This window comes from Sus scrofa, chromosome 2, assembly GCF_000003025.6.
Source record: "Sus scrofa isolate TJ Tabasco breed Duroc chromosome 2, Sscrofa11.1, whole genome shotgun sequence".
NCBI classification, from domain to species: Eukaryota; Metazoa; Chordata; class Mammalia; order Artiodactyla; family Suidae; genus Sus; species Sus scrofa.
In genome coordinates this window covers 85,916,382-85,942,538 of record NC_010444.4, presented here as the reverse complement: position 1 = coordinate 85,942,538, position 26,157 = coordinate 85,916,382, and the positions used below count along the sequence as shown (strand labels likewise).

Genomic DNA, 26,157 nt, shown 5'->3' with positions numbered 1-26,157 from the left:
ACTTACCCAAATGGGAGCTCAAAATCAATCCAAAGGACTTTAGAAAGAGCGAGTTCTCCGGATGAAAGCAGCTGCACATAAGCCACAAAAGTCTGCCAAGACACTTTCCTTCAGGATAGAACTATTTGTCTATTAAAACATAAATTTCATATCTGATTTGCCAAATAAGCTAATCTAGTCAAAACTCAATGACCTGTGACTACAAAGCAATCTCATCAATCTTACAAGTATATATATATATATATATATATACACTTGTATATATATATATATATAAACTTACTAATCTAAGCACGTCTGCCTTCAAAGTAATCACCTTATAAGTCTACACAGTCATTCCAAAAATGCTTCCATGCTTAAAACACTTCTGGAACTTTTCTTTCCGAGTAGCTGTCATAGTTTCTGGCACATTCTTTAAAACCTTGGCAAATATTCCTCTTTCTAGGAAAAGGTGATTTTTGAAAAGAGCCACCAGTTTATTTAGAGCCCAGTCTGGTGAATATAACCAGATTAACACTTCTGGTTAATAAGCTGTGATTATAATAAAGAAATGATAATTTTGTGTGTGTGATTCATAAATTGGCCTTGATAGAGTTGTACATTAAGGTTACATAAAGGTAGCATGGTCAGAGTAGAGATCAAAGCCATTTTTAGTGAGTTTATGATGTGAATGAATTCAGATAGCACTGGGAGTCATTACATATTTAAACAGTATTAAATGTTTCTCTTTATGAAAATCTTAATTATGACATTCTCTGAAATCTGATTTCATAGTATTAAAATGAAGGCTTTAAGGAACAGCATTAAATGTTAATGAAAGCTTTATTATTTCAGTATATATTCTCCTGGGCCTTTGGTCAAAGTAAGTAATGATCAGATGAATGAGCTGGCAACCTTCCTGGCCTCTGAAGTCTAGTAGTAATTGGAAGCTAAGTAACACACTGGCACATATTTAAATATATTTAATAGTACTCCACCAACTTTTCCCTGTCTTGCTTTTTGGGCAACGAAATAGCATGGCATTTTAACATAGATGAGGAAAGCTAGCTTTCTGTTGGAAGAATTTCTTGAAAGTCCTTCTTACGTGGCAAGCACAAGACATTGTCTCCATCACACTAGCTTCCCCTATTGGGTCTGCTCCTCATCCTCCAGGGACTTTTTGATTTAAATGTTCTCCATCAACTCCGATTTCTAACGATCTGATAAATGTTGCCTTTTTTTTTCTTTTGGTGGTTCCATGCTCTATTGTTCAGGCTTAGAACCACAAAACCCCAATATCTGAACAGCTAGAGTTACTATAACGTAATGAGAGGAAATACAAAATTAAACAAGGGGCTGAATGAAGCCTGAGTAAAGTTCTACTGTTGTCTACATTATCCAAAACCCTCAAAAACATGTCTAAAATATTTTGAAGGCAGGAGTTACCTTCGTGTCTCAGTGGTAACAAATCTGACTAACATCCATGAGGACATGGGTTCCATCCCAGGCCTTGTTCAGTGGGTTAAGGATCTGTCGTTGCCGTGAACTGTGGTGTAGGTTGCAGACGTGGCTCCGGTCCTGCGTTGCTGTGGTTGTGGTGTAGGCCGGCAGTTGCGGCTCCGGTTCAACCCCTAGCCTGGGAACTTCCATATTGCCCCAAGTGCGGCCCTAAAAGACATATAAAAAACCCCCAAAACAAACAAAACAAAAACAACCTTCCTCAAATATTTTGAGGGTGGAGATTACAAGATTCCCCTAAAAAGGTCTACTTTAGAGACAGATCTGAAAACATCAAAACAACAAACTGCTCCTTCTCTCTCCACCCCCAAAACTTTGGCTTTTGAAAAAAATTTGAAATGAAACTATTTTGGATTAATACTCTTTTTGGAATTATTAAGACTTTCATGTGTTTGCTTGGCCTTTGCATTCTAGCAAATACTATCTAAAAATAAATTTAAGCAACAAGACTGCAGCAAATCTTACCCAGCTTGTTTACTGCTGTTTCTGAGTGCCTAGAATAGTGCCTGGCCTATACTATATGCCTGGAGGCTATCTGCTGAATGAATGCATGCTGCTGAAGGATTCTTGAGTAAAAACATCTGAAATTTAACTCTTCTTTGAGGTCTCTCTGTAGCTCCCCTGCTCCCAGAGACACTGAGAGCCAGAGTGGCCTGTAACATCTCCCTGTCATTTTCTCCAATGGCTTCATTTCCAAAGTGGTACAGATACACTTCTTTGAGGATGACCTCAAAGAGTCACCCACAATACCTTCTACCCTTTCTCACTGTCTATGGTCCACCAGTCACCTGTACATTCTCCAATATTCATTAAGAAACCCAGCTCCTGATTCAGAATTGTCCACATTTGGGACTAAAGATAGCCCATCCACTGACTCGCCTCATCCATCATTCTCCTTAGACTTCAATAACCACCTCCACTTCCAAATTCTACTCCTACAACTGTGCCCTTGGTATGGACAGCACACATAATTCTAGCGACAGCTGCTACTATCTGTGGGCTTGCTGTAGACTAGACACTGTGCTCAGTGCCACACAGGCCTTCTCTCATTTCAATTTCCCAATAACCCCATGAACACATTAAGATGGGTTTAAATGAATTTTTACATGTCACTCACTCAGCTCAGGAGTGGTGGAGTTATGATCTGAATCCAAGTCAGACTCTTCAGCCAGTGCTCTTAACTATCCAACTGGGAAGAAAAGAATCAAACCACAGTTTCTGTTAAACAACTTGAAAACCAAACTTTAGATCAGTGTTTTTCTAGTGCACATCCCATTAGTGAATTATGACATCAATTTCATGGTTGGAATTGGTGATTTGGAAAACAAAAATAAAATTGCACTACATGAACGAATGGCTAAGTATTGGGATATAGAACCTGTTATACATGTACACACAGACATTCACATACGGAGCTACACATACAAAATATAAATTGTATTTCTTAACATAGATCATGGTCAGAATGGTTTGACTTTGTTTTACCTCCTTTTGCAGCCTCAGTTCCTTCCACGTTTCCTCAGTCACATCAAACTCCATCCATTATCAAGCCTCCCCAAACCCATATTACTCTTCCATTGCTCTGCCTGTAAGTGTATGCTACTGGGTACCAGGAATGTACTTGTGAGAAAAAAGAAAATCTTACTTACATGGTATTTAAGAATCTAGACAGACAAGTATTACATGAATCATACTAATTAATATTTAACTGTGATTCAAAATAACTAGTTTACATGGAACAAATACGGATTTTCAAGAACACGTACCAAAGGCAATTAGTCTGGAGAGACAAGGAAGACATCCCTGAAGAAGAGCCAATTAGCAGAGATCTAAAGAATATGTCAGCATTAACTAGGTAAGAGGGTATAGAAAGAGAGTTCCAGACACAACAAGACAGGCTGCCCTGGGATGAGAAAGGTCATGGCATGTTTTAGGAACTGAAAAAAACACCAGTGTGCTGGAGCCCCAAGACTGAGTGGGAGGGCAATGCAAGACAGGGCTGGAAAGGCTGGCAGTGGCTAGACCAGGTGGGGTCTTGTGGGCTAGAATTTTGCTTTCCATCCTCAGAGTTACAGGAAGCCCTGGGAGGATTTAAACAGGAGATGATGAAATAGTTGTGAAGACACTATGTCTGCAAAGTGGAGGATGGACTGGAGGGAAGGAGTGACCGCAGGGAAACCAGTTAGGAAGCTAGTAGAATAATCCAGGTGAGTAGTGACAGTGAAGTGATTTAATGTATTGGAAACTACGGGGATGAGGAGAGGGGATGGTGGTCATGAAACAGAGCCTGACTTCTAGGTTCTGGCTTGCATAATTGGGAAGATGGTGCTGCCAGCCGAGAGAACAGACTGGAAGAGACTGGGTTTGGAGAAGACTCTGGGTTCACTCTTGGATAAGCTACACTTAAGGGGACTCTGAGTTGGTTATGTATGCTGGCTAAGACAACCTGGAAGCCATGGAGTATAACTGGTAAATGAAATTGGGCACATAAGTGTGAGGGAAAATACCTGGGGTTGAGCCCTGAAGGCCTCTCTACTTCCTGGTGTTATAAATGCGTATGAATACACATAGTTAACTGCACAGTTTTACATGTATTAAAAGTTCAAATATAGAAATAATGAAAAGTGAAAGTCTACTCACTCCTTGGGTAATTAATATTAACAATTTGATATGTACCCTGATATATTTTTTAAATGGGATCATGCTATACATACTTTTCTACAAGCTATTTTAAATCCATAATGTAATAAGAATATTCTTCTCTACCATGGTACACAGTTCTACCTTACTCACCTGAATGGCTACAAAGTATGACACAGTAGGACTGCTTCACAATTTAATCAACTCCCAGCCCTCACTGATGGACAGTTGGATTATCTGGCAGTTACCTGCCCATTCGATAGCCACTGTCCCCCTTCTGCCTTGATCACTGAACCCTGGTTTTTGTTCCAACAGCAACATGCTCAGCCCTAAGTGATGGTTCATGATTGATTGGCTTAAGCCAACCTAGACCATCCTGTTGCCCATCTTTTCGATCTCACTTGCTGCTGTGGGCAGTCATGTTACCAGGTTCTGGCTAATGACCCTAAGGAGAAGTCTGTTTTGAGAATTCTGAGTAAGTGTTTGCTTTCCTGATAAAACAGAACAAGGTGAACGCTGCTCTCGCTCCCCTTCTTCCTGCTTTGGACAGGAAAATGATGACTAGAGTTCCAAAAGTCGTTTTGCAACCACAAGGCCATAAGCCAGCACTAGGAATAGTAAAGCATAAAAGCAAAGAGAAAGCCTGGGCCCTGATGCACACAGACACACACATAAACGCCAACTCATTTTAAAGAATCCAAATTTCCACTTCGACGCCTGAAAAAGTAAAATGAAACGTTTTAGATCAAAGACTCAAGGCAGAGATATAAGTAATGCCCTGCAAAAATAAGAAGCACACCTAAACACCACAATGGGGAAAACACCTGCAGCTGTTCCTAAGGACACTCTTAGGTGCTGGGTCCAGAAATGCCTTCCAGATCCCGACTAAACACACCCGTCTCACCACTTGACAGGACGGCATCTGTACACAATCTCTGACACCCCTTACTTCCCCTTGTGGGTAATTTCTATCTTCACTTGCCTGCTCTTTGAAAATTAAGAAATAATCTTTCACATGAAAAGCAGGAGGGTGTTTGAATCAGGTGAACCATAACTTCTCATAAATTCACAACTAGAATAAATGAAAAATCAGAAGTAAAATTTAAAGCAGAAAAAAAAAATACCCCCTTTCTGAGAAAAAGTGCTTCCTAACTAATTCTAGAAAACAATTTCTGTTATTTTATTCTCATGGTGATGATTTCTTCTGTTCTGAAATTTTGGCAGCTTCTCATGTTTTGACAAGATGTAAGATGTTGGATTTCTCAAATTCAGTGACTTGTAATTCCACTTAAAAAAAAAAAATACCGGGAGTTCCCGTCGTGGCACAGTGGTTAACGAATCCGACTGGGAACCATGAGGTTGCGGGTTCGGTCCCTGCCCTTGCTCAGTGGGTTAACGATCCGGCGTTGCCGAGAGCTGTGGTATAGGTTGCAGACGCGGCTCGGATCACATGTTGCTGTGGCTCTGGTGTAGGCCGGTGGCTACAGCTCCGATTCAACCCCTAGCCTGGGAACCTCCATATGCCGCGGGAGCGGCCCAAGAAATAGCAACAACAACAACAACAACAAAAAAAAAAAAACCAAAAAAACACCGGAGTTCCCATTGTGGCGCAGTGGTTAACGAATCCGACTAGGAACCATGAGGTTGCGGGTTCGATCCCTGCCCTTGCTCAGTGGGTTAACAATCTGGCATTGCCGTGAGCTGTGGTGTAGGTCGCAGACGTGGCTCGGATCCTGCGCTGCTGTGGCTCTGGCATAGGCTGGTGACTACAGCTCCGATTAGACCCCTAGCCTGGGAACCTCCATATGCCACAGGAGCGGCCCAAGGAATGGCAAAAAGTCAAAAAAAAAAAAAAAAGGAAAGAGATGGAACAGCTATTTGTGGATGTTGGGTGACTTGTTTACGATCTAGTTACTAATAAAAGATAATTAAAAAAAAAATACCCATAAATGGAGTTCCCACTGTGGCTCAGCAGGTTACACACCCAACTAGTATCCATGAGGATGTGGGTTCCATCCCTGGCCTCCCTCAGTGGGTAAGGATCCGGTGTCACCATGAGCTGCAGTGTAGATTGCAGACGCAGCTCGGATCTGGCCTTGCTGTGGCTGTGCCTGGCAGCTGCAAGCTCTGATTTTAAGCCCTAGGCAAGGGAACTTCCATGTGCTTCAAGTGTAACCACCACCCCACCCCCAAAAAACCCACAAAAGCTATTAAATTAGTAAGAGTATATATACTATGTGAATAAACTATAATTTAAAATATTAGACACAAAACAAATTTATGTGTAATTCAAATTGTACATAATCCACATTTATGCTTCTAAACAAATAGAAGCTCACACTTGTACTACCTTTATAGTTAACAAAGTGCTTTTATATACATTGTCTCATTTTCTATTCAAGACAAACATATGAGATAAATATTATTCTCATTTCACAGGTAGAAAGAAAACCAGACATTATTCAGTGCTTTAACCAGTATATAGTATAGCCCTGAGACTTGAGATCTGCCAAGGGTTTTAATAATGCAAATATCACATATATTTCAATTTTTATCACCATTTTCAAGTTTCCATTTTCTTAACAAAAGAAAATAATGCAAAAGTTTTCCACAATCTAATAATAAAAATGAGAACTATTATATAGACAGTTGTACGCTAATCCAATGAGTGAGATCTACCAGAAGCAAGTTTACTCTGAAGGTCCTATATTGCTACCTATATACAGGGCACCAGTACCAAAACCACAGTTAGATGCATAATTTTTCTACTTTAGAGAAAATTACTCAGGACACTCCTATTGCTTCCAAGACTAATGTGCCTATTTCAGAATATACAGGTGGCCAGGAAGGATACAGAAAAATACTTAACCCAGATTCGGAATTATAGGACTCAATTATTCCATTTTAGGCCTATAGTGCCTTAACCATTGTTTGGTCATATATCTCACCTTTAGTAACACATTTAGTTTTCTTTCCACGTCCCTCTTTCTTCCTGAGTACCCTGTACTATTTAGACTAGAAATTCCAACAAGTAGCCTTTCTTTCTGAATTATCTCCCCTATTGTACAATTTTTTTCCCAGAATTTTTCTTTCCTATTTCTATATCCTAAAGATATTCCTCTATAGTAGATGAAGGAGCTAGAGTTTATATTCACTGGTAAGAAAAGATCAGTTCCAATACTGACTTCCCAGCCAAAAGCTGAGAGAAATGTTGAATAGAAAACAGCAATAACTGGCAGAGCAGTGACACCTGCACTCAGAAAGCTGCACTGCAGTCTCCAAAAATCTAGGGTTACGCTTTCATTATTGTGCTGCCAATTTCAAGAGGAAAATTCTGGCTGGTCATGAGTTCAAAGCAGACCAATATGTTTAAATTCTGGTTCAAGGAATCACTTTTTGATGTTATGAGGTTTTTATTGCATTTGAAGACATTTTTAAACAAATCTTGAGTTTGAGGCTTTGGCTAGGTAATCCTTTTGCAGTAGAAATCAGATTTCTCTGGCACAACTCCATTGCCAGCAACAGGATTTATCAAAACTACAAATGCTAGCACATTGAATATTTCAATACTGTACTCAATTGTTCATATCTAAATATATCAGCTATGAAACAAACCAAATGCAAATGCTTAATATATAGTACAAATTCACAGATTCTTCACAGAAGAAAACAATGAAAGACTAATTTTCTACATGTCACCTGTTCATTAGTTCTCCAACATTACTTAGGTTACCTCAAAAATAATAAAATTTATACACTACCCATGTTTTCTCAACATTGTCTATTCTAAAGGGCACAAAGAAGGATGCATATAGTTAGAACTGTTTTTATAAACTTTTGATGTTTCTTTTGTTATGCATCTTACAATAATGAATAAAAGGAGACAAGGAAAAATGTACATTGAAGTCATTAGTGGTTACATGAATTTTGCTTACATGGCTAGTTGCTTGTATGGGTCTTGCAAATGACAAAATAAAATAGCAAAGTTTGATAAGCTCATCCGTGCTCTGTGAACTTTAGTCCACTCACAGCATAACTTGATTCAGTGACTATTTATTAGTTTGTAAAAATGTTTTTTAAAAAAGCTGCAAACCACACTTTACTACACATTTCTGAACCATGAGGGGGTACATTATGACACAGTTCCCTCATGCAACCGACTCTTACGGAGGAAAAATTTCTGCAATAAAACAAGAGTTTCCAAACTCTATAAAAAAGCTTCATTGTGTTCTACAACTGACTTTCACTCTACAGTCCCTTTGACCCACGGCACGGTCCCTGACACATCTTTTTGAGATTTAGTTTCTGGGAAGTTTTCAGCAAACCTCTCTCGTGCTTTCTCCCAGTTCTTTTTGTTCTTGCTTTGGAGAAGGTGAACATCTTCAATTGAGGATGGTGTGCCTGTCCCCAAGCCTGCATGTGTTCGCCGAAGTTGAAGCTGGATCTGTTACCAAAAATTTAGCAGAGAACTTATCGTATCATCTAAGCACACTGAAATCTGCTCTATCCAATTTGGTACTTTAACTATAATTCTTTGAATGAGAGAAGACTGATGCATAAGAAAAAACTGTCAAATGCATCAAATACACACAATAATACAAGATTATGCATGGAATTTAAACTCAATTTTCTATATTATCTTGGTTATCCTAAGTTCGGGTGACTTTACAGAAAGCAGAATGATCCTTAAATAGCAATCACAAAATTTCCCTGAGATGCTGCAGAGTCAATCTGTCATACACTCTTACCAGAAGTAAAGGCAACGGAAGTATTTAAACCTACTGTCCTAGCCTCATCTAAGCAAGTGAACAGGTAGGTTAAACATTAAGAGTCGTAAAGAGAGAACCTGACTATTTATTTTCATACAAAGAGGGGAAGACCTCATTATTTTGAGAACTATTATAAGGCACCAGTTACTAAGTGCCTAATGTATGTCAGGCACCATCCCAGGGGCTTTATTTTCAGACATTCCTGAAAAAGTTCTCATTATCCCCATTTTTACATATGAAAACTGAAGTCCAAATTTGCCCTGAATTACACAGTTAGAGCACATATTCTAACCTGAGTACAAAACCCATTTTCTCCCTACTGTACCTCAATGAAAAGAGCAAAGTGACATTAAACTCATTGATGCATCCATTATTTCTTTAGGTACCAAGTAATAATCAAGAAAGTTCTTTAGTCCTATTACCACTTTGTTAAGTTTTTTTGAGAGAATCTGAACCTCTGATGAATCACGGGACTGCAGAATTAAATCACTGTATTGTTTTCCAGACAGGATTCTCTCCATTGTTTGTTACATGCTCTGAATCTTAAACTTAAAACAGATTCTCCAGCTAGTATAGAATCTGACTGTTTGTAAAGTAACAACATGATTGTTCCTGCATGTTTAGTACCCGACATAGTAAAGAAGTCAATAAAAATAATGAAAAGATACAGAAGAACCTATGGCTCAGGAAATAACATTTACTTTCCTTGTCTGATGAAGGCTTCCTAAAAACATTAAAAACAAAACAAGTCATAAACATAGATTTGGTAGCTGCGATTGCCACAGAGGCAGCAATCATGTCTGTCTTTGCCTGCTACGATACTCCCAGAACTTAAGGCAACACCTGGCATACATATTCTGTTGTAAGAATAAAGAATAAAAGGAAGCAGAAGTCTTACCGGAGTTTTCATTCCTCCACCATCCTTCCCTAGGCCCTCTCCTTTCTTCCAACCCATCTTCTCCAACATCTTCCGACCTTTGTTGCTATCAGTAATTTCACTTTAAAGAAAATTAAGATAATAGTTGATTTCTAAAAAACCATTTAAGTCACATTTGTAACAAACTAATGAGTTAAAAATAACTGGGACACCCACATTAGAAAACTATTTGGTATTACCTAATAAAGTCGAAGAAACACAAATTTTACTCATACATATACTACTTAACAGAAAAGCATGTACATGGTGCACCCAAAAGACATGGACAGCAATGTTTTTGCAGCAAATCTAACATAACCACAAATCAGAAATAATCTAGACATCCATCAATGGTTAAGTGGATAAACTGTGGCATATTCATACAAAAGAATAATATACAGTGATAAAAATGAAATGCACTTAACAAAGTAGTGCTGGAAAAAAGAACACAGACAAAAAATAAATACGCAATTACTCCATTCATTTAAAATTTAAGAATAAGTTTAATTAATCTAATGTTGTTAGAAGTCAGTAGAATGATTACCTTTGGGAACAAGAGAGGAATAGTAGTTAGGAAGGTACTAGGAGGGTAGGTTTCTGGGGTGACTGATAATTTTCTATTTCTTGACCAAGACGTGTATTCTGCAATGTGTTAATCACATGGTATATCATGGATAATGATACTTACATTTGTGAATTTAACATCAAAAAAATAGCTAAAACGAAACCTCTCATTAAGTATTTGCATTCTGTTTTATGATTTTATGGTCTGCTGGTCTAAGAGTATTTTATACTTATATTCTATAAAATGTCTTCTCAGTTCTCCAAAATATGTAAATTAGCTCAACAATAAACCAAGCAATGTCAGACCGTGTTTAATTTTTTGTCTTCTAATTTAACTGTAATGCAACTTTCATATTCTCCAGCAATTATTTCAAAAATATTAAACCTTAAAAAATATTTGTTGGGAGTTCCCATCGTGGCGCAGTGGTTAACGAATCCGACTAGGAACCATGAGGTTGTAGGTTCGATCCCTGGCCTTGCTCAGTGGGTTGAGGATCCGGTGTTGCTGTGAGCTGTGATGTAGGTTGCAGACGCGGCTCAGATCCTGTGTTGCTGTGGCTGTGGTGTAGGCTGGCAGCTGTAGCTCCGATTTGACCCCTAGCCTGGGAGTTTCCATATGTCATGGGTGCAGCCCTAGAAAAGGCACAAAGACAGGAAAAAAAAAAAAAAAATTTTGTTGGAGTTCCCGTTGTGGCTCAGCAGTAACAAATCCAACGAGAATCCATGAAGACGTGGGTTTGAGCCCTGGCCTCGTTCAGTGGGTTAAGGATCTGGCATTGCCATGAGCTGCAATGAAGGTTGCAGATGCGGCTGGGATTTGGTGTTGCTGTGACTATGGCATAGGCTGGCAGCTACAACTCCCATTTGACCCCAGCCTGAGACTTCCATATGTCAAGGGTACAGCCTTAAAAAGACTGCAAGAGAAAAGAACTGAATTGAAGAAAAATAAATAATTAAAAAAGTATTTTAGGATCAAGGACAAAAGTAGCTGAGAATTGAAATAACTATTAAAAATATCAGTCCATACCAATTTCTTACTAGCCCAGCTTTCTATTCTAGTATATAAAAGCATGCTCACTCAATTGGGTGGCTAGAATGTTAGCTATGCATATGTGTATGTGTTTAAGCCTATATGTGATAACTATGTATGTATACATACATATAAGATCAGTAATTTTCTAGGGAATAATAGAACAGTAAGAGGAAAACGGAAACAGATGCAGAGCTCCCATCCTGTTTTAAGCCATTCCTTTAAAGGTTACCTATCGGATTATACAGCCCTATAAATCAGATTACCCTATGAAAGTGACTACAGTACAAAGACTGTTTCAAGCAAGTAAAATTAATACTTACAAATGAACAGATGCAGGAGCATCATCTCTTTGGAAAGTTCCTTCACTTCCAACCTGCTCCCTACGTTTTCCAGCTCTATCTTTATATTTTGGATTCTTCAATGCCTTTTCATCTTCATAGTCTGTATTCTTCATAAACATGAAATATTTATTGAGAAAATCAAAACTGATAAATAAAAATATAATGTCTGCATGTTTACCTTGCTTGGCAAATATGGTCCAATGTGGTCTCTTAAACAAGCCACAACATAAATTAAGACATTATATAAATTAAGACAATTATGTTATTAAATATTTTTATTTTATTGTCTTTAAAATGTATCATTTCAAATTGTGCTGCAACATAAATTATATACAGAAAAATATAAATCATACATTGTTATATGTAATCATAAGAAAATAATATAGTGACAATGTAGCACATTTTGAATTAATGCTGTATTCTCATATGAACTACCAGAATTCAAAGAAATAGCCCCTGGGGTTGGAAAAAAATCTATTTCTCCTTTTCTCCAAGGAACTGAAAATTCCAAAGGACCTAAAATATGTTGATACAGTTCCTTAGAAGGGAAAAATGTAGAAAGTCTTTTACAATGGATGAAAAGCTAATACTTCTTTATTCTGGCAATAATAGCTTTTTGCTTCTATACAGCTTCATTATATAGTTAACCAGTCACTCAACAAATAGTGAGTTAAATATTAAAACTGAGTTAAGCTCTATGCTAGACAGAATGCAAAGAAATTCATAATCCTGAAATGCATGCAGTCTTTAGCATGCTACAGTATGACTGGTTCAATGACGAAGGTATACACAAGGTATGGCAGTGGCACAAAAAAGGTAAGCAATTTAGCTTGGGGCTTCAAAGAAGGATTTTCTTCCCTTTGTTATTACTTGCTAATTTTTTTTGGCCACACCCATGGCATGTGGAAGTTCCTAGGGCAGGGATTAATCCTGTACCAGAGCAGTAACAACACCAGATCTTAACTACTGTGCCACAAGGGAACTCCATTACTTGCTAATCTTTACATTTAAAAGTACAACATTCATCTAAAATGATGCTAGGGACTGCCACAGCAATGCAAGGGAAGTACCACAGAAATTTTTACTTAATTTTGCTTTCAAAACAGAGGAGTGAGTTCCCATTGTGGCTCAGTGGTAACAAACCCAACGTATCCATGAGGACACAAGTCTGATCCCTGGCCTTGCTTAGTAGGTTAAGGATCCAGAATTGCCACGAACTGTGATGTAGGTCACTGATGCAGCTCAGATCCCACGTTGCTGTGACTGTGCTGTAGGCCGGCAACTATAGCTCCAAATCAACCCCTAGCCTGGGAATCTCCATATGCTGTGGAAGAGGCCCTAAAAAAACCGGAAAAAAAAAAAAAAAAAAAAAAAAAACAACCAAAACCAAAACCAAAACCAAAAACCCAGAGAAGAAAAATACAGAACCACTAATCCCATTCCCCCCTCACCCCAGAAAACAATACAGAAATTGAGTTAATTTTTTTTTTTTTTTTTTTTTGTCTTTTTGCCTTTTCTTGGGCCGCTCCCATGGCATATGGAGATTCTCAGGCTAGGGGTCTAATTGGAGCTGTAGCCACCGGCCTACACCAGAGCCACAGCAACTCAGGATCTGAGCCGCGTCTGAAACCTACTCCACAGCTCACAGCAACGCCAGATCCTTAACCCACTGAGCGAGGCCAGGGATCGAACCCACAACCTCACGTTTCCTAGTCGGATTCGTTAACCACTGCACCACGATGGGAACTCCAAGTTAAAATTTGAGAAAACATTTTATTCTCTCCTTATATATCCTTTATTTTCCTCCCAAATTAACCTGACATTTTTTTCTACTACGATTTTTCTCCCTCAGTACAACAGTAACAACAAAAAATACCAATTTTGCAAAATAACATGTTATTTTGGCAGCATCTTTTCTGACATCTTCATAAAGTGTAAAGTGCACTAGACAAATATACTTAAGATCTAGATTCTGTATTTAGTTCTGTCATTTAGTAGCTGGGTGACCCTTAGCTTTAGTTTCTCCAGTGTAAACTGGCAATATTAATCACTTTCTTAGTCTACTTATAGGATCAAATGGTAATTTTTAAAGCTGCCTTATTGAGGAATAGTTAACATACAATAAATTACAGTAAGTGGATAGTTAGGTACTTCTGAGATTAGTATGCACCTATAAAACCATCACGATCAATACAATAAACATATTCATCTACTTCTGTCCTCATTCTGTTCCATCTACATCTTGGTTCTCTTTTTGCCAGCACTATCCTACACTGGCTTTATTACTGTAGTTTATAAGAAGTCTTGAAATCACGCAGTATTATTCCTCCAATTATGTTCTTCAATGGTATCATTTTGATGGAAGTTTTTTAAAAACCAGAAATAGCTATTCAAATGTACGGTATTATCATCACTTTTTTTACTCCAACCCCAAAAGCTGTTGAGATAAACAGTAAACAACTAACAGGAATTACATAAATCTCAAAATCACTCTAAATAGTGCTCTTTTTAAATATAAAATGGACTATGCTCATATAATGGCAGTTTTATGCAAAACCAGATGCACAGTTTAACACATGTAATAACATTTAATATCCTTACCTGCAAACCATATTTTACTCGTATTTTCTTTAATTCTTTTCTCCTTTCCAACTCTTTTTCCTCCTTACTTAGTGCTGGACCAACTAAAAGGAAAAATTGAGTTTGGTTTAAAAAAAAAACAAACCTAAATTTGATATAATACTGTCTACTTAACAATGAAAAACTAATAGTGAAATTCAAAGAAATCAATACAAAAGGATGCTGGGTTGTGATAATGTCCTTTCAGTATTTTGGTAATTAAATCTACTTGGAAAGTAAACTAAAACCCAAAGATTATAGGAATGTTATAATTTAGATATTGAAAGAAACAGTAAGCATCATACTTTTTCAATATGATTATTATAAGAGAATCCCAAATGAAGAAGTATTTATTTTGAGTTTTCTTTTTTCTTTTTTTTGTCTTTTTGCTATTTCTTTGGGCCGCTCCTACGGCATATGGAGGTTCCCAGGCTAGGGGTCGAATCGGAGCTATAGCTGCTGGCCTACGCCAGAGCCACAGCAACGCGGGATCCGAGCCGCGTCTGCAACCTACACCACAGGTCATGGCAACGCTGGATCCTTAACCCACTGAGCGAGGCCAGGGATCGAACCCGTAACCTCATGGTTCCTAGTCAGATTCGTTAACCACTGAGCCACGATGGGAACTCATTAACCAATAATTCTTAATATCTTGGCCTATTATTTTCTATGTTACTATTTTACAACAGTTTAATTGTGGATAACTTTTTATATCAATAAATAGATGTTAAAGGGAAACCAATCTTCATTTAATTATTTCATAATTGCTCTTTTGAAGGACATTTAGCTAGTACTGCAGTGCTGCTTCAAAAGCCTATAAACTGGATTAGCGAAAACAGCTGTTAATTACCACTCCTGGTCAGAAAGTAACCTAATGCGGCTACAGTACAGCTAAATTATCCTTTAAAAAAAATCAACTAGAATCATACTCTAATATGCTAGGTCTCAAATTTCAAATACATGTCATTTCCTAGTCTCATGTTATAATATTCACCAAAATATATGTATTTCAATGAGTATTATCAGTTAGATATGAAGCTGGCAGTTAACTGACACTTTTTTAGAACACTCCATTGAATTAAAGAGGAAAGTCATCACTCCCACATAAACAACATGTTTCACCTACCAAAGGGTTCGTCTTTCTTATCAAGACGAAGGTGGGCTCTAACCTGCCCTGGCTCACAGCCATCACAGGTGTCACTGCCAGGGTGAATGTGAAAGGACAACACAGTCTCTCCAATCTTCACTTCATCTCCATGCTCAAGTACGTAAGGGTCACATTTGGTTTTGGGCTAAAGGGGAAAAAAAATTACAAAACAAATTCAAGAGAGTTACATATGATTATTTTATTTTATGTCTACTGTAAGCAATGTCTGATTATATCAACAAATATTTGAGATGGTTTTCAATGATACAGACATGAGCACATACACACATTTCCACAACTTGAGGATGATACATAATATCCTACCAGTAGAGAAGACAGCTGAACTGAGCAACTTCTAATTTTTATCTTATCAAAATCCACTAATCTCCCGATACCCATGCCCAATTCTATCAGAGAAATACCTAACCCAAACATAAAACAATCTACCACTAAACGAATATCATTATAGTCAAAAAGATGAAGTGTTAAGGAGATAAGTGCATTTTATTTCCCCCTTCCCCTCTTCTCTTGAAAATACAGTTCTATTATATTTTTTATTCTTACAGACTAAGAATAATACTTCTCTTCTTTCCATACATTATCTTACTATGTGCTGAGCACTTTGCTACATGTTGGGGAAAGAAGAGTTAACTGGAGAGACACAGCCCCTGCCTTGAAGGAGTTTCCAGTTTAACATTTCTATTAAAACTTTTTTAAACAAATAAAAAACACATAAAAAGGATGGCCTCTAAAGTTTCTATAAGAACATTTACTTTGAATAGCTTTTTTTTTCTTTTTCTTTTTAGCACTGTGCCTGCAGCACATGGAAAGTTCCCAGGCTGGGGTTGAACTAGAGCTACAGCTGCTGGCCATGGCAACAGCCACGGCCACACCAGATCTAAGCCACGTCTGGGACCTACACCACAGCTTGCAGCAATCCCAGATTCTTAACCCACTGAGCAAGGCCAGGGATTGAACTCACACACTCATGGATACTAGTCGGGTTCTTAACCCTCAGAGCCACAGCTGGAACTCCTAAAATAAATCTTATGTATAGTAACTATGGTCCTCGGGGATAAAAAGTTTCCACCCAGGTTTTTAAAATAATGTACAAGTATTTAATTAATCCACTCACCTGAAGAATCTGTTTTCCATTAACAACTGTACCATTCTGACTGCCTTGATCCACAAGGACATAACTTTGTAAGTCATGGTCAAAATAAATTTCTGCATGAAACTTAAAAAAAAGAAACCAGGTTATTGTAAAGTATTACACTTTTTTTCATTAACCACAGATAAGAATTTGTCTTTGATAAGAAGCAATGGACTTTAGTTTCTGATAATTTAACTTTTATTATTTTTAATACTTTTTTTTCCGAATGAGTATTAATGCTTTTGGTAGAAATGCGAAGGCTACAACAGAAAAAGTCAGCTATAATTCCACCTATAACTATCATTAATAATTTAGTATGTGTCCTACCTTTTATACTTTTATAATGTAGTTGAGATTATACTATATATACAATTTGTGATAATTTTTTTTTACCTAATGTAAGTATTTGTACATGTCATTAAAAATTCTTAATACAAAAGGTGATTTGAAACTGTCAAGAGGAGTTCCCGTCGTGGCGCAGTGGTTAATGAATCCGACTAGGAACCATGAGGTTGCAGGTTCGGTCCCTGCCCTTGCTCAGTGGGTTAACGATCCGGCATTGCCGTGAGCTGTGGTGTAGGTTGCAGATGCGGCTCGGATCCCGCGTTGATGTGGCTCTGGCGTAGGCCGGTGGCTACAGCTCTGATTGGACCCCTAGCCTGGGAACCTCCATATGCCGCAGGAGCGGCCCAAGAAATAGCAAAAAAACAAACAAACAAAAAAACAACAAAAAAGATACAACAACAACAACAAAAAAGAAACTGTCAAGATCAATTTCTCAGAGCAGTTCTCCAAATTCTCAATACTCAGGACTAGTCACTCCCTCCTGGTCCACAGCACTTTGTTTATACGACACATTGTATGAAATTACTGCGTATGTGAATGTCACTATACTGCTTAACAACAATTTGCTCAATAGTGAGGTACATAATATAGTGCCTCACACATGCTGGCCATGTACACAAAACATGTCTACTTAATTGGATAGAAAACGGAAGGAATATTTAACTTAAAATTTCATATACAAGACACTGCTGGTGGGAATGTAAAAGGGTGCAGCTGCATTGTGGAGGTCTGACAGTTCCTCAAAAGGTTAAACAGAGTTACCATATTGACTCAACATTTCTCTCTGAAATAGGTATCAAGAGAAATAAAAACGTCCAAACTAAAACTTGTACATGCAATATTCACAGCAGCCTTATTCTTTCTTTTTTTTCTTTTTATGGCCTCACCTGCAGCACATGGAAGTTCCCAGGCTAGGGGTCAAATCAGAGCTGCAGTTGCAGCCTACCCCACAGCCATGGCAACACCCGATCCAAACCTCATCTGTGACCTATGCCACAGCTGCACCAACATCAGATCCTTAACCCACTGAGTGAGGCAGATTGAACCTACATCCTCACAGAGACATCAGGTCCTTAAGCCACTGAGCCACAACAGGAACTCCGGCAGCCTTATTCTTAACAGCCGAAAAATAGAAAAAATTCAAATGTCAATCAGCTGATGAGAGGGTAAAGAAAATATGGTATCATCCATACAATAGGATATTATTTGGCAATAAAAAGAAATAAATTAGTGATATGTGCTAAAACATGGATGAATCTTGAAGACATGCTAAGTGAAAATGCTAGTAACAAAAGACCACATATTTCATGATTTCATTTACATGAAATATGCAAATCCACAGAAATAGAAGGTAGACTGGTGGGTGCCTAGGGCTACAGAGATGAGGAGAAAAGGGGCAGTGACTACTACTGAGTATGACGTTTCTTTTCACGGTGATGATAATGTTCTGAAACTGCGGTGATGACTGTACAATGTTGGAAACCAATGAACTACAGAACTCCGCAGAAAACAAATTTGGCGCACATGCAAAAGCACAACCACTGAGAGAGCTTTATCATTGCCTGCACCTGATTTTGCTCATTAATCTACGTCACCTTCCCTAATAAGTCATGTGAGTGAAAGCCTAGGTGCCTTTGTCCTGCGGAACAGTGTGCCTCCTGGTCCCCCACTTTCTAGATGTAAAAGAGTCTTGTCTTTTTTGGAGTTCCCGTCGTGGCGCAGTGGTTAACGAATCCGACTAGGAACCATGAGGTTGCGGGTTTGGTCCCTGCCCTTGCTCAGTGGGTTAAGGATCCAGCGTTGCCGTGACCTGTGGTGTAGGTTGCAGACGCGGCTCGGATCCCGCGTTGCTGTGGCTCTGGCGTAGGCCAGCAGCTACAGCTCCGATTCAACCCCTAGCCTGGGAACCTCCATATGCCGCGGGAGCGGCCCAAAGAAACAGCAAAAAGACCAAAAAAAAAAAAGTCTTGTGTTTTTTGTTATACTGTGCCGTCCCTCTTTCAGGATCTCCCGTTGCCCTACAGCACTGGACGCAGTAGTACAACTCTATCAATTCACTGAAAACTTTTGAATTATGCACGTTCAATGGGTAAACTGTATATGGTACGTAGACTGTATCTCAAATTGTTCTTAAAAAATTTCATAAACATAAAGTTGTTATAAAATGTTTCAAACTCATAAAATACACTGAAAATTTCTACCTATGATCCAGCTTTAATAAATTTTGCCAAATTGGCCTCAGATACTTAAAAAAAAATTTTTTTCCATTGATATGTACATTACTCTACCCCCCACCCTTCCTTTCAGAGGTCTGATGTTTATTTAATAATGATACATCTGTTTATACTTTTACTATATATGTATATATCCATAAAAGAATATATGCTTATTTTGTCTTTTTTGGAACCTGATATAATAGGAATCATACTGTATGATTTTTACTATAATTTATAGACAGGAAATTCATAGGTATTAAGTGTACAGTTTGATGAGTTCTGACAAATGTATGCTAACATACATTTGCTATATATTTGTTAAATATAAGGTGTATTTTTACTTTGGTTCTTTGGCTTAATGTTGTGAGGTATATCTAGCTATTGTGCACAGGTGTGCTATTCTGCTTAGTGTTAATTCATTACATTGCTGTACCACCATCTTTGTATTCTTCTGATAACCACATTCAGGTTTTTTCCAAGGCTTTACTATTTTTTAAAATATCTCTATGAACATTCCTGTACATACATACTTTCTTGCAGATAATGCAAGGGGTTCTTTGAGATATACACCTAGGAATGAAACTGCTAAGCCACAGATAGCATATGCAAACCTTAACTTCTAGATACCACCGTATCATTTTCTTTTTTTTTTTTTTTTCCCTGTCTTTTTTAGGGAGGTGGCATATGGAGGTTAAATCCCAGGCAGGGAGGTGAACCTGAGCTATAGCTACCAACCTACACTACAGCCACAACAACGCTGGATCCAAGCTGCGCCCGCAACCTACACCGCATCTCATGGCAACACCAGATTTTTAACCCACTGAGTGAGGCCAGGGATCAAACCCATATCCTCATGGATCCTAGACGGGTTTGTTACAACTGAGCCACAACGGGAACTCCTATGTCATTTTCCAAAGTGGTTGTACCAATTTATATTCCCAACACCAATCTATAAGAATTCTTGTTGCTCTATACAGTCTTACTCAACGCATGGTATTAATCAGAATTTTTAGTTTTTGCAAGCATAAAAGGACAAATTAAATCTCACCATTGTGATTTTTTAAAATTTATTTTACTGAAGTTGATTTACAATGTTAATTTATTGTGATATATTTTTTTTTTCTTTTTCACATCCTTTTCCATTATGGCTTGTCACAGGATACTTAATATAGCCTCCTGTGCTATACAGCAGGACTTTATGGTTTAGTCATTCTATATATAACAGTTTGCATCTGCTAATCCCAAACTCCCAGTCCATCCCTCCTCCACCCACCTCTGACCTGGCAACCACAGGTCTATTCTCTTTGGCTGTCATCACTGGTATTTTAATTTGCATTTTCCAAATAACTGCTGAGGCTGAAACCTTTTCTTATATTTATTAGTCATTTAGGTTTCCTATTCCTTTTAGGTTTCATTTAGGTAAATTTTCTCTTCATGTCCTTCATACGTTTCTTTCAATTAGGTTTAGGATAACTGTATCAAAGGGTTTATTTCAAAGAGCTGTTCTAAATTATGCTCTCAACAGGAATGATATTTAATAAATATGATGAATGAAAACTGACATCTTGGCCTCACTTGTATTTATATTACTAGAAATATTAAATGGTTTTCATATGTTAACCATATTTCATCTATTGTGAATTATTTACGTTCCTTCACTCATTTACCTATTGGTCTCACATTGGGATTTCAAAAAGTGAATTTGTATGACCTTTTAAAATATTAAGGATATATATTTCATCAAATCTATCTGATTGTCCTAGTCTGCCTTTTAAATTATTTAACATATAAAGAACTTCAAACTGAAATCATGTAAAGTTACCTTTTCCTCTCTGATTTTTTTCCTTTCTTTTAAACTCAGAAGGTCCTCTCCTACCCAATGGTTAAATATTCATTTCTGTCTTTCCTTTAATATTAATATGAGGCATTTGTGTTTTTGTTTTTTTGGGTTTTTTTAGGGCCGCACCTGCAGCATATGGAAGTTCCCAGGCTAAGAGTCGAACTGGAGCTGCAGATGCCAGCCTGCACCACAGCCACAGCAACACCATAGCTGAGCCACGTCTGCAACCTAAACCAAAGCTCACTCCAACACAGGATCTTCAATCCACTGAGTGGGGCCAGGGATCAACCCTGCATCCTCACGGATACTAGCTGGGTTCATTACTGATGAACCACAACGGGAACTCTTGTGTTTTGTTTTGTTTTTTAAGCTTTTTCATATACCTGGGTATGTGTGACATATAGTCTAAAACTGATTTCAGGAGTTCCTGTCGTGGCGCAATGGTTGGCGAATCCGACTAGGAACCATGAGGTTGCAGGTTCGATCCCTGCCCTTGCTCAGTGGGTTAACGATCCGGCGTTGCCGTGAGCTGTGGTGTAGGTTGCAGACGCCGCTTGGATCCCGCGTTGCTGTGGCTCCGGCGTAGGCTGGCAGCTACAGCTCCGATTCGACCCCTAGTCTGGGAACCTCCATATGCCACAGGAGCGGCCCAAAGGAATAGCAAAAAGACAAATAAATAAATAAATAAATAAATAAATAAAACTGATTTCACACAGCTAACAAATTATCTACCCCACCAGCGGACATATTCGTTTAAAAGAAAGAAAAAACAGAACTGCCGCCTAAGAACTACCTACATTTAGACTACAGTGGGAGAAGGAGGACCTCTTTGCTATTTAAGTTGCAGCTTGGATATTCTTTGAAGGCAGAAGAATCAAAGGTCATAAGAAAGTTAAAAAAAAAAAAAAGCATGATAATTAGGTCAGAAATAAGATCACAAGGATTTCCTTCCCTCTGAATGAGTCCAAAGTACAAATAACTAGATTTTCAAACTAATAATTGGGAAACAAATTCATTCCAAAAAGACAAATATCACCAAAAATACACTTTAGAACTGTATTAGACTCCATTAAAGCAGATGATGAAACGTCCAAAAAAAAAAGAAGAAGAAAAGATAACAATCATAAAGGGAGGGAGAAAACTACAGAAAACATAGTAAAGAAAAAAGGTAAGTATGATATATCATGAGTTTTGGAAGCTAAACCACTTGTTTATTTATAACTTACATGGCAGCTTGGTTTTTTTTGAACTCTGTTCTTCTTTGTTTTTTGAAAAATCCAACTGTTCTTTTTCCTAAAACCATTAGAGACTCAACTAGGAAAAGTTGTAAATGGAGAGCCTTGGGTGGTAGAGGAGAGATTGTTCTTGAGTAATAAAATACCTTGGACTGAAGTAACCATGCATTAAGGAACCCAAATAAGGCCTGATTTTTTTTTTTTTTTTTTTTTTGCCATGCCTGTAGCATGCAAAAGTTTCCACAGAAGTCCTGGCCAGGGATTATACCTGCACTGCAGTAGTGACAAGAGCAGATCCTTTACCTGCTGAGCCATGAGAGAACCCTAGGTCTGATTAGTTTTGAACAGCCATAACATCTAGCATATTTATTTACTTAATAAATACATGTTGGATTTTCCATCATGGTTCAGTGGACACAGAATCTGACTAGCATCCATGAGGATGCAGGTTTGCTCCCTGGGCTTGCTCAGTGGGTTAAGCATCTGGTGTTGCTGTGAGCTATGGTGTAAGTCACAGACACGGCTTGGATCCTGTGTTGCTGTGGTGTAGGTCAGTAGCTACAGCTCCGATTCAACCCCTAGCCTGGAAACTTGTATATGCTGTGGGTACGGCCCTAAAAGAAAGAAAGAAAGAAAGAAAAAAAGACAAAAAAACAAAAACAAAAACAAAAACATGTTAAATGGGTATTACTTTAATAATTACTCTACATTTTCTACTCCTGCTCCAGACTGATAAAATTTAAATATAATTTCAGTTCACCCAAATTGTGATAAAGAATTTTTATTTTCTCAAGCGGTGGAACAAACAAATCTGCATTGCTTTCCTTACCATTACTATACTGAATATTAACCTTTCCTTCTAATAGGAGAAACTCTAAGCTTCCTGCCATAATGATTTATAAAACCATATCTAGGGAGCTATATTTGAAAAAAATCAAAGAGCTTACCTTACTGACACCGACTTCAGGGATTCGAAGAGTATGCTCCATATCTTTTTCTCTGCAGAGTTAAGAGAAATGTCTTTAACAATTTTTTTTTTTTTTTTTGGTCTTTCGTCTTTTTAGGGCCAAACCCATGGCATACGGAGGTTCCCAGGCTAGGAGTGGAATTGGAGCTACAGCTGTGAGCCTACATCACAGCCACAGCAATGCCAGATCTGAGCCACGTCTGTGACCTACACCACAACCCAAGGCAACGCCAGATCCTTAACCCACTGATCCAGGCCAAGGATCAAACCCATGTAATCATGGATCCGAGTCGGGTTCATTAACCACTGAGCCACGACAGGAGCTCTGTTTTTGAAGCATATATAAATTCAGCACTTACAGTGACATGGAAATATTTTTTAAAGATTTTTTTGTGTGTTTTAAAAGACAATGTTAAAATGCAAATCTCTCCATCACACTAAATCTGGTTTCCATAATGCTACTGTAAATTTCCTGCTTGAATGAAGGTTCCAGAATTACTTTTACTTTCTGGTACATCTGTCAAAGGCTAATAAACATCCAAGGGGACAAAATATCCTTTGTACTAATATCATTTATTCCACATCTGTTGACTACATTCCACTTACATTACTACATATAAAAAAGAGCATACTATTCTCCAAGAATTTTAAATTAAGATATTGTAAGGAAAGTAAGTTGAAACTATCCTACTCATATTAAAACCTACCTCTATCAAGCTGGTTGAGTTACATATTGGGTTTAAGAAAGTAATTTAAACCTAAAAAGGGTAGTATAAAAGGTAAGAAAATGACAAAAATCTCTTGTGGAAAGTATCACCAAGACTTTATCTCTTTACACAGGCAGTCCCCTTTAGAGACAATGAAGTTATATCTCCAAGTGACTTCTAAAAGCAACAATAAAAGGTGTCAGAGTACTTTTTTGAGTGAGAGAGGGTGGGACATGGATGTCATTTTTTGCCTCTCCAAGTACTAAGGACCTTTAATGATTAATTGCTTAAGAAAAGCAAACTCACTGGAGTAAGACAAATACACAAATATAATAGTAACATTAAACATTTTTACCTTCCAATCGTAGCAGGGTTTACAGCTGTAATGATAAAAAGTGATCCTGTCTGCAACACAGGTGATCTAATAACAATTACTCTAATACATGGGGGCCAAATTTTTTCTTCATCTGCCAAAGAAAGAAATGAGTAAACACTAATTCAAATGCTATAGGAAAAAAATCAGAAATGTCTAGGGATGAGCAGGAGGCATACATAAAATAAAAATATATTGATCATAAATCTTCATTCTGTTTAAAACAAACTTTTAAAATTTTGCTACATGACATATATAGTAAGGCTTAATTAACAATGTTATCAGTTTAAACTCATCAACCTAAACATAATATGCATCTATGTAAAAAAATCTACTCTCTTTTATAAGATCTTGGAATTTGAAAATTTCCCCAAAAAGCATTTTTATATTAAGCTAGAAAAAAACAGAGTCTGCCTTTTTAAGAAAAAAATGAGAAGTGCCATTAAGAAAAAAATAAGCTCATATACGCTAATATGAAATCCTAGGTTTAAAAAGTACGTCTTTATATCCTCAAGTAAAAAAACATTAGATTTACTGTAATACCTATGCAGCTGAATTCATGGACTATACTTTAAATAAAGGCAATTGCTTTCCCTTTCTCAGTTATAAAAGTGAACAAATATCGAATCCACTAAAACGGACAGTACATACTTTAGAATTAGAAAGTAGGTAACTTGGTTTTGTGTTCTACTGGCTAGGCCATTCAGTGCAATGAAACTTCAGTATCCAAGCACTAGTCATTTATTCACATTCTACTCTAAAAACAACCAAATGGTGGCCCACGTAATTTTCAATAATATCATTAAAATAATCGCTTTAAAACCATCAGCTCACTTTTTGGCAGATATATTACATGGGTTACTAACATTTTTAACTGTGTTGCACTTTTATAATGACCAGGCTGGTTATTCATGTAAGAGTAAATAACGGTTATTTATTTACCTTCATCTTCAGTATCTTCTGCAGTTACACTGTCTTCACTGGTAATGTCCTCATCATAACTGTCCTCAGTCTGAGAGTCTGTAATTTCACCTTCCTCTGGCTCACTATCAGTCTCTGTGATTTTCTCATCTTTAAATGAAGCCGAATTGTAAATGTTTTCATTAAGAGGAGATTCTACAGTCTTTGCGCTAACTGGAACAGTCAATTTGGGGGGACTACTTTTGTAATGAATGTCTATTTTGGCCTTCTTTTTCACATTTGCAAAATCTTCTCCCTCACTGCAGTTTATTTGTTCAATATTGGATGTTTTCTGATCTTCTGAATTCAAATTCTGGAAAGAGATGGGAACAGAGGAGAATAATCTTAAATATGACCATCTTATAATGTTTAATGCGAACTTTTTCAATGAATTAGTGAAGATATATGCACAGTGAAATAACAATAGCTATTATCTCTACTGCCTCTTCCTTTCATGTTCCCTTTCTTGGTTAACGATATTACCATCCACTTATCCAAATCAAGTCTTTGACATCTCCTTGACCACCATATGGAATCAATTACCAAGTGCTAAAAGACTGTGTAAATTTATCCCAATTCTCTCTCCTTATCTATTCTCAATGTCTTAACTCTCCCAGTCCAGACCTTTTCACATACTGCTTGGACTATGAGACAGCCTAGATCAATGCTGTCCAAAAAACAAAGCAAAAAGACACAAGCTATATTTATACTTTAAAATTTTATAGTAGGATCATTAAAAAAGTAAAAAGAAGCCGATGAAACTCATTTTGATGTTTCATCTAACCCAGTATTTGCAAAAGATTATTAGTTATATATAAAACTAACATTGAGCAAT

General features: G+C 37.5%; 1 protein-coding gene across 1 annotated transcript in view; it reads right to left on the bottom strand.

The window, feature by feature from the left end:
- AGGF1 (angiogenic factor with G-patch and FHA domains 1) overlaps positions 1,225 to 26,157 on the bottom strand; it is a 50,892-nt gene continuing 25,959 nt past the window's right edge. The window contains exons 6-14 of the mRNA XM_003123715.5: positions 25,305 to 25,635; positions 24,345 to 24,456; positions 23,263 to 23,314; positions 16,662 to 16,763; positions 15,506 to 15,671; positions 14,362 to 14,444; positions 11,740 to 11,867; positions 9,805 to 9,904; positions 1,225 to 8,581 (exon numbers count right to left, since the gene is read on the bottom strand). Of these exons, the coding sequence (XP_003123763.1) occupies positions 8,381 to 8,581; positions 9,805 to 9,904; positions 11,740 to 11,867; positions 14,362 to 14,444; positions 15,506 to 15,671; positions 16,662 to 16,763; positions 23,263 to 23,314; positions 24,345 to 24,456; positions 25,305 to 25,635 (1,275 nt within the window). The 3' untranslated portion in view covers positions 1,225 to 8,380. The remainder of the gene's footprint in view (positions 8,582 to 9,804; positions 9,905 to 11,739; positions 11,868 to 14,361; positions 14,445 to 15,505; positions 15,672 to 16,661; positions 16,764 to 23,262; positions 23,315 to 24,344; positions 24,457 to 25,304; positions 25,636 to 26,157) is intronic.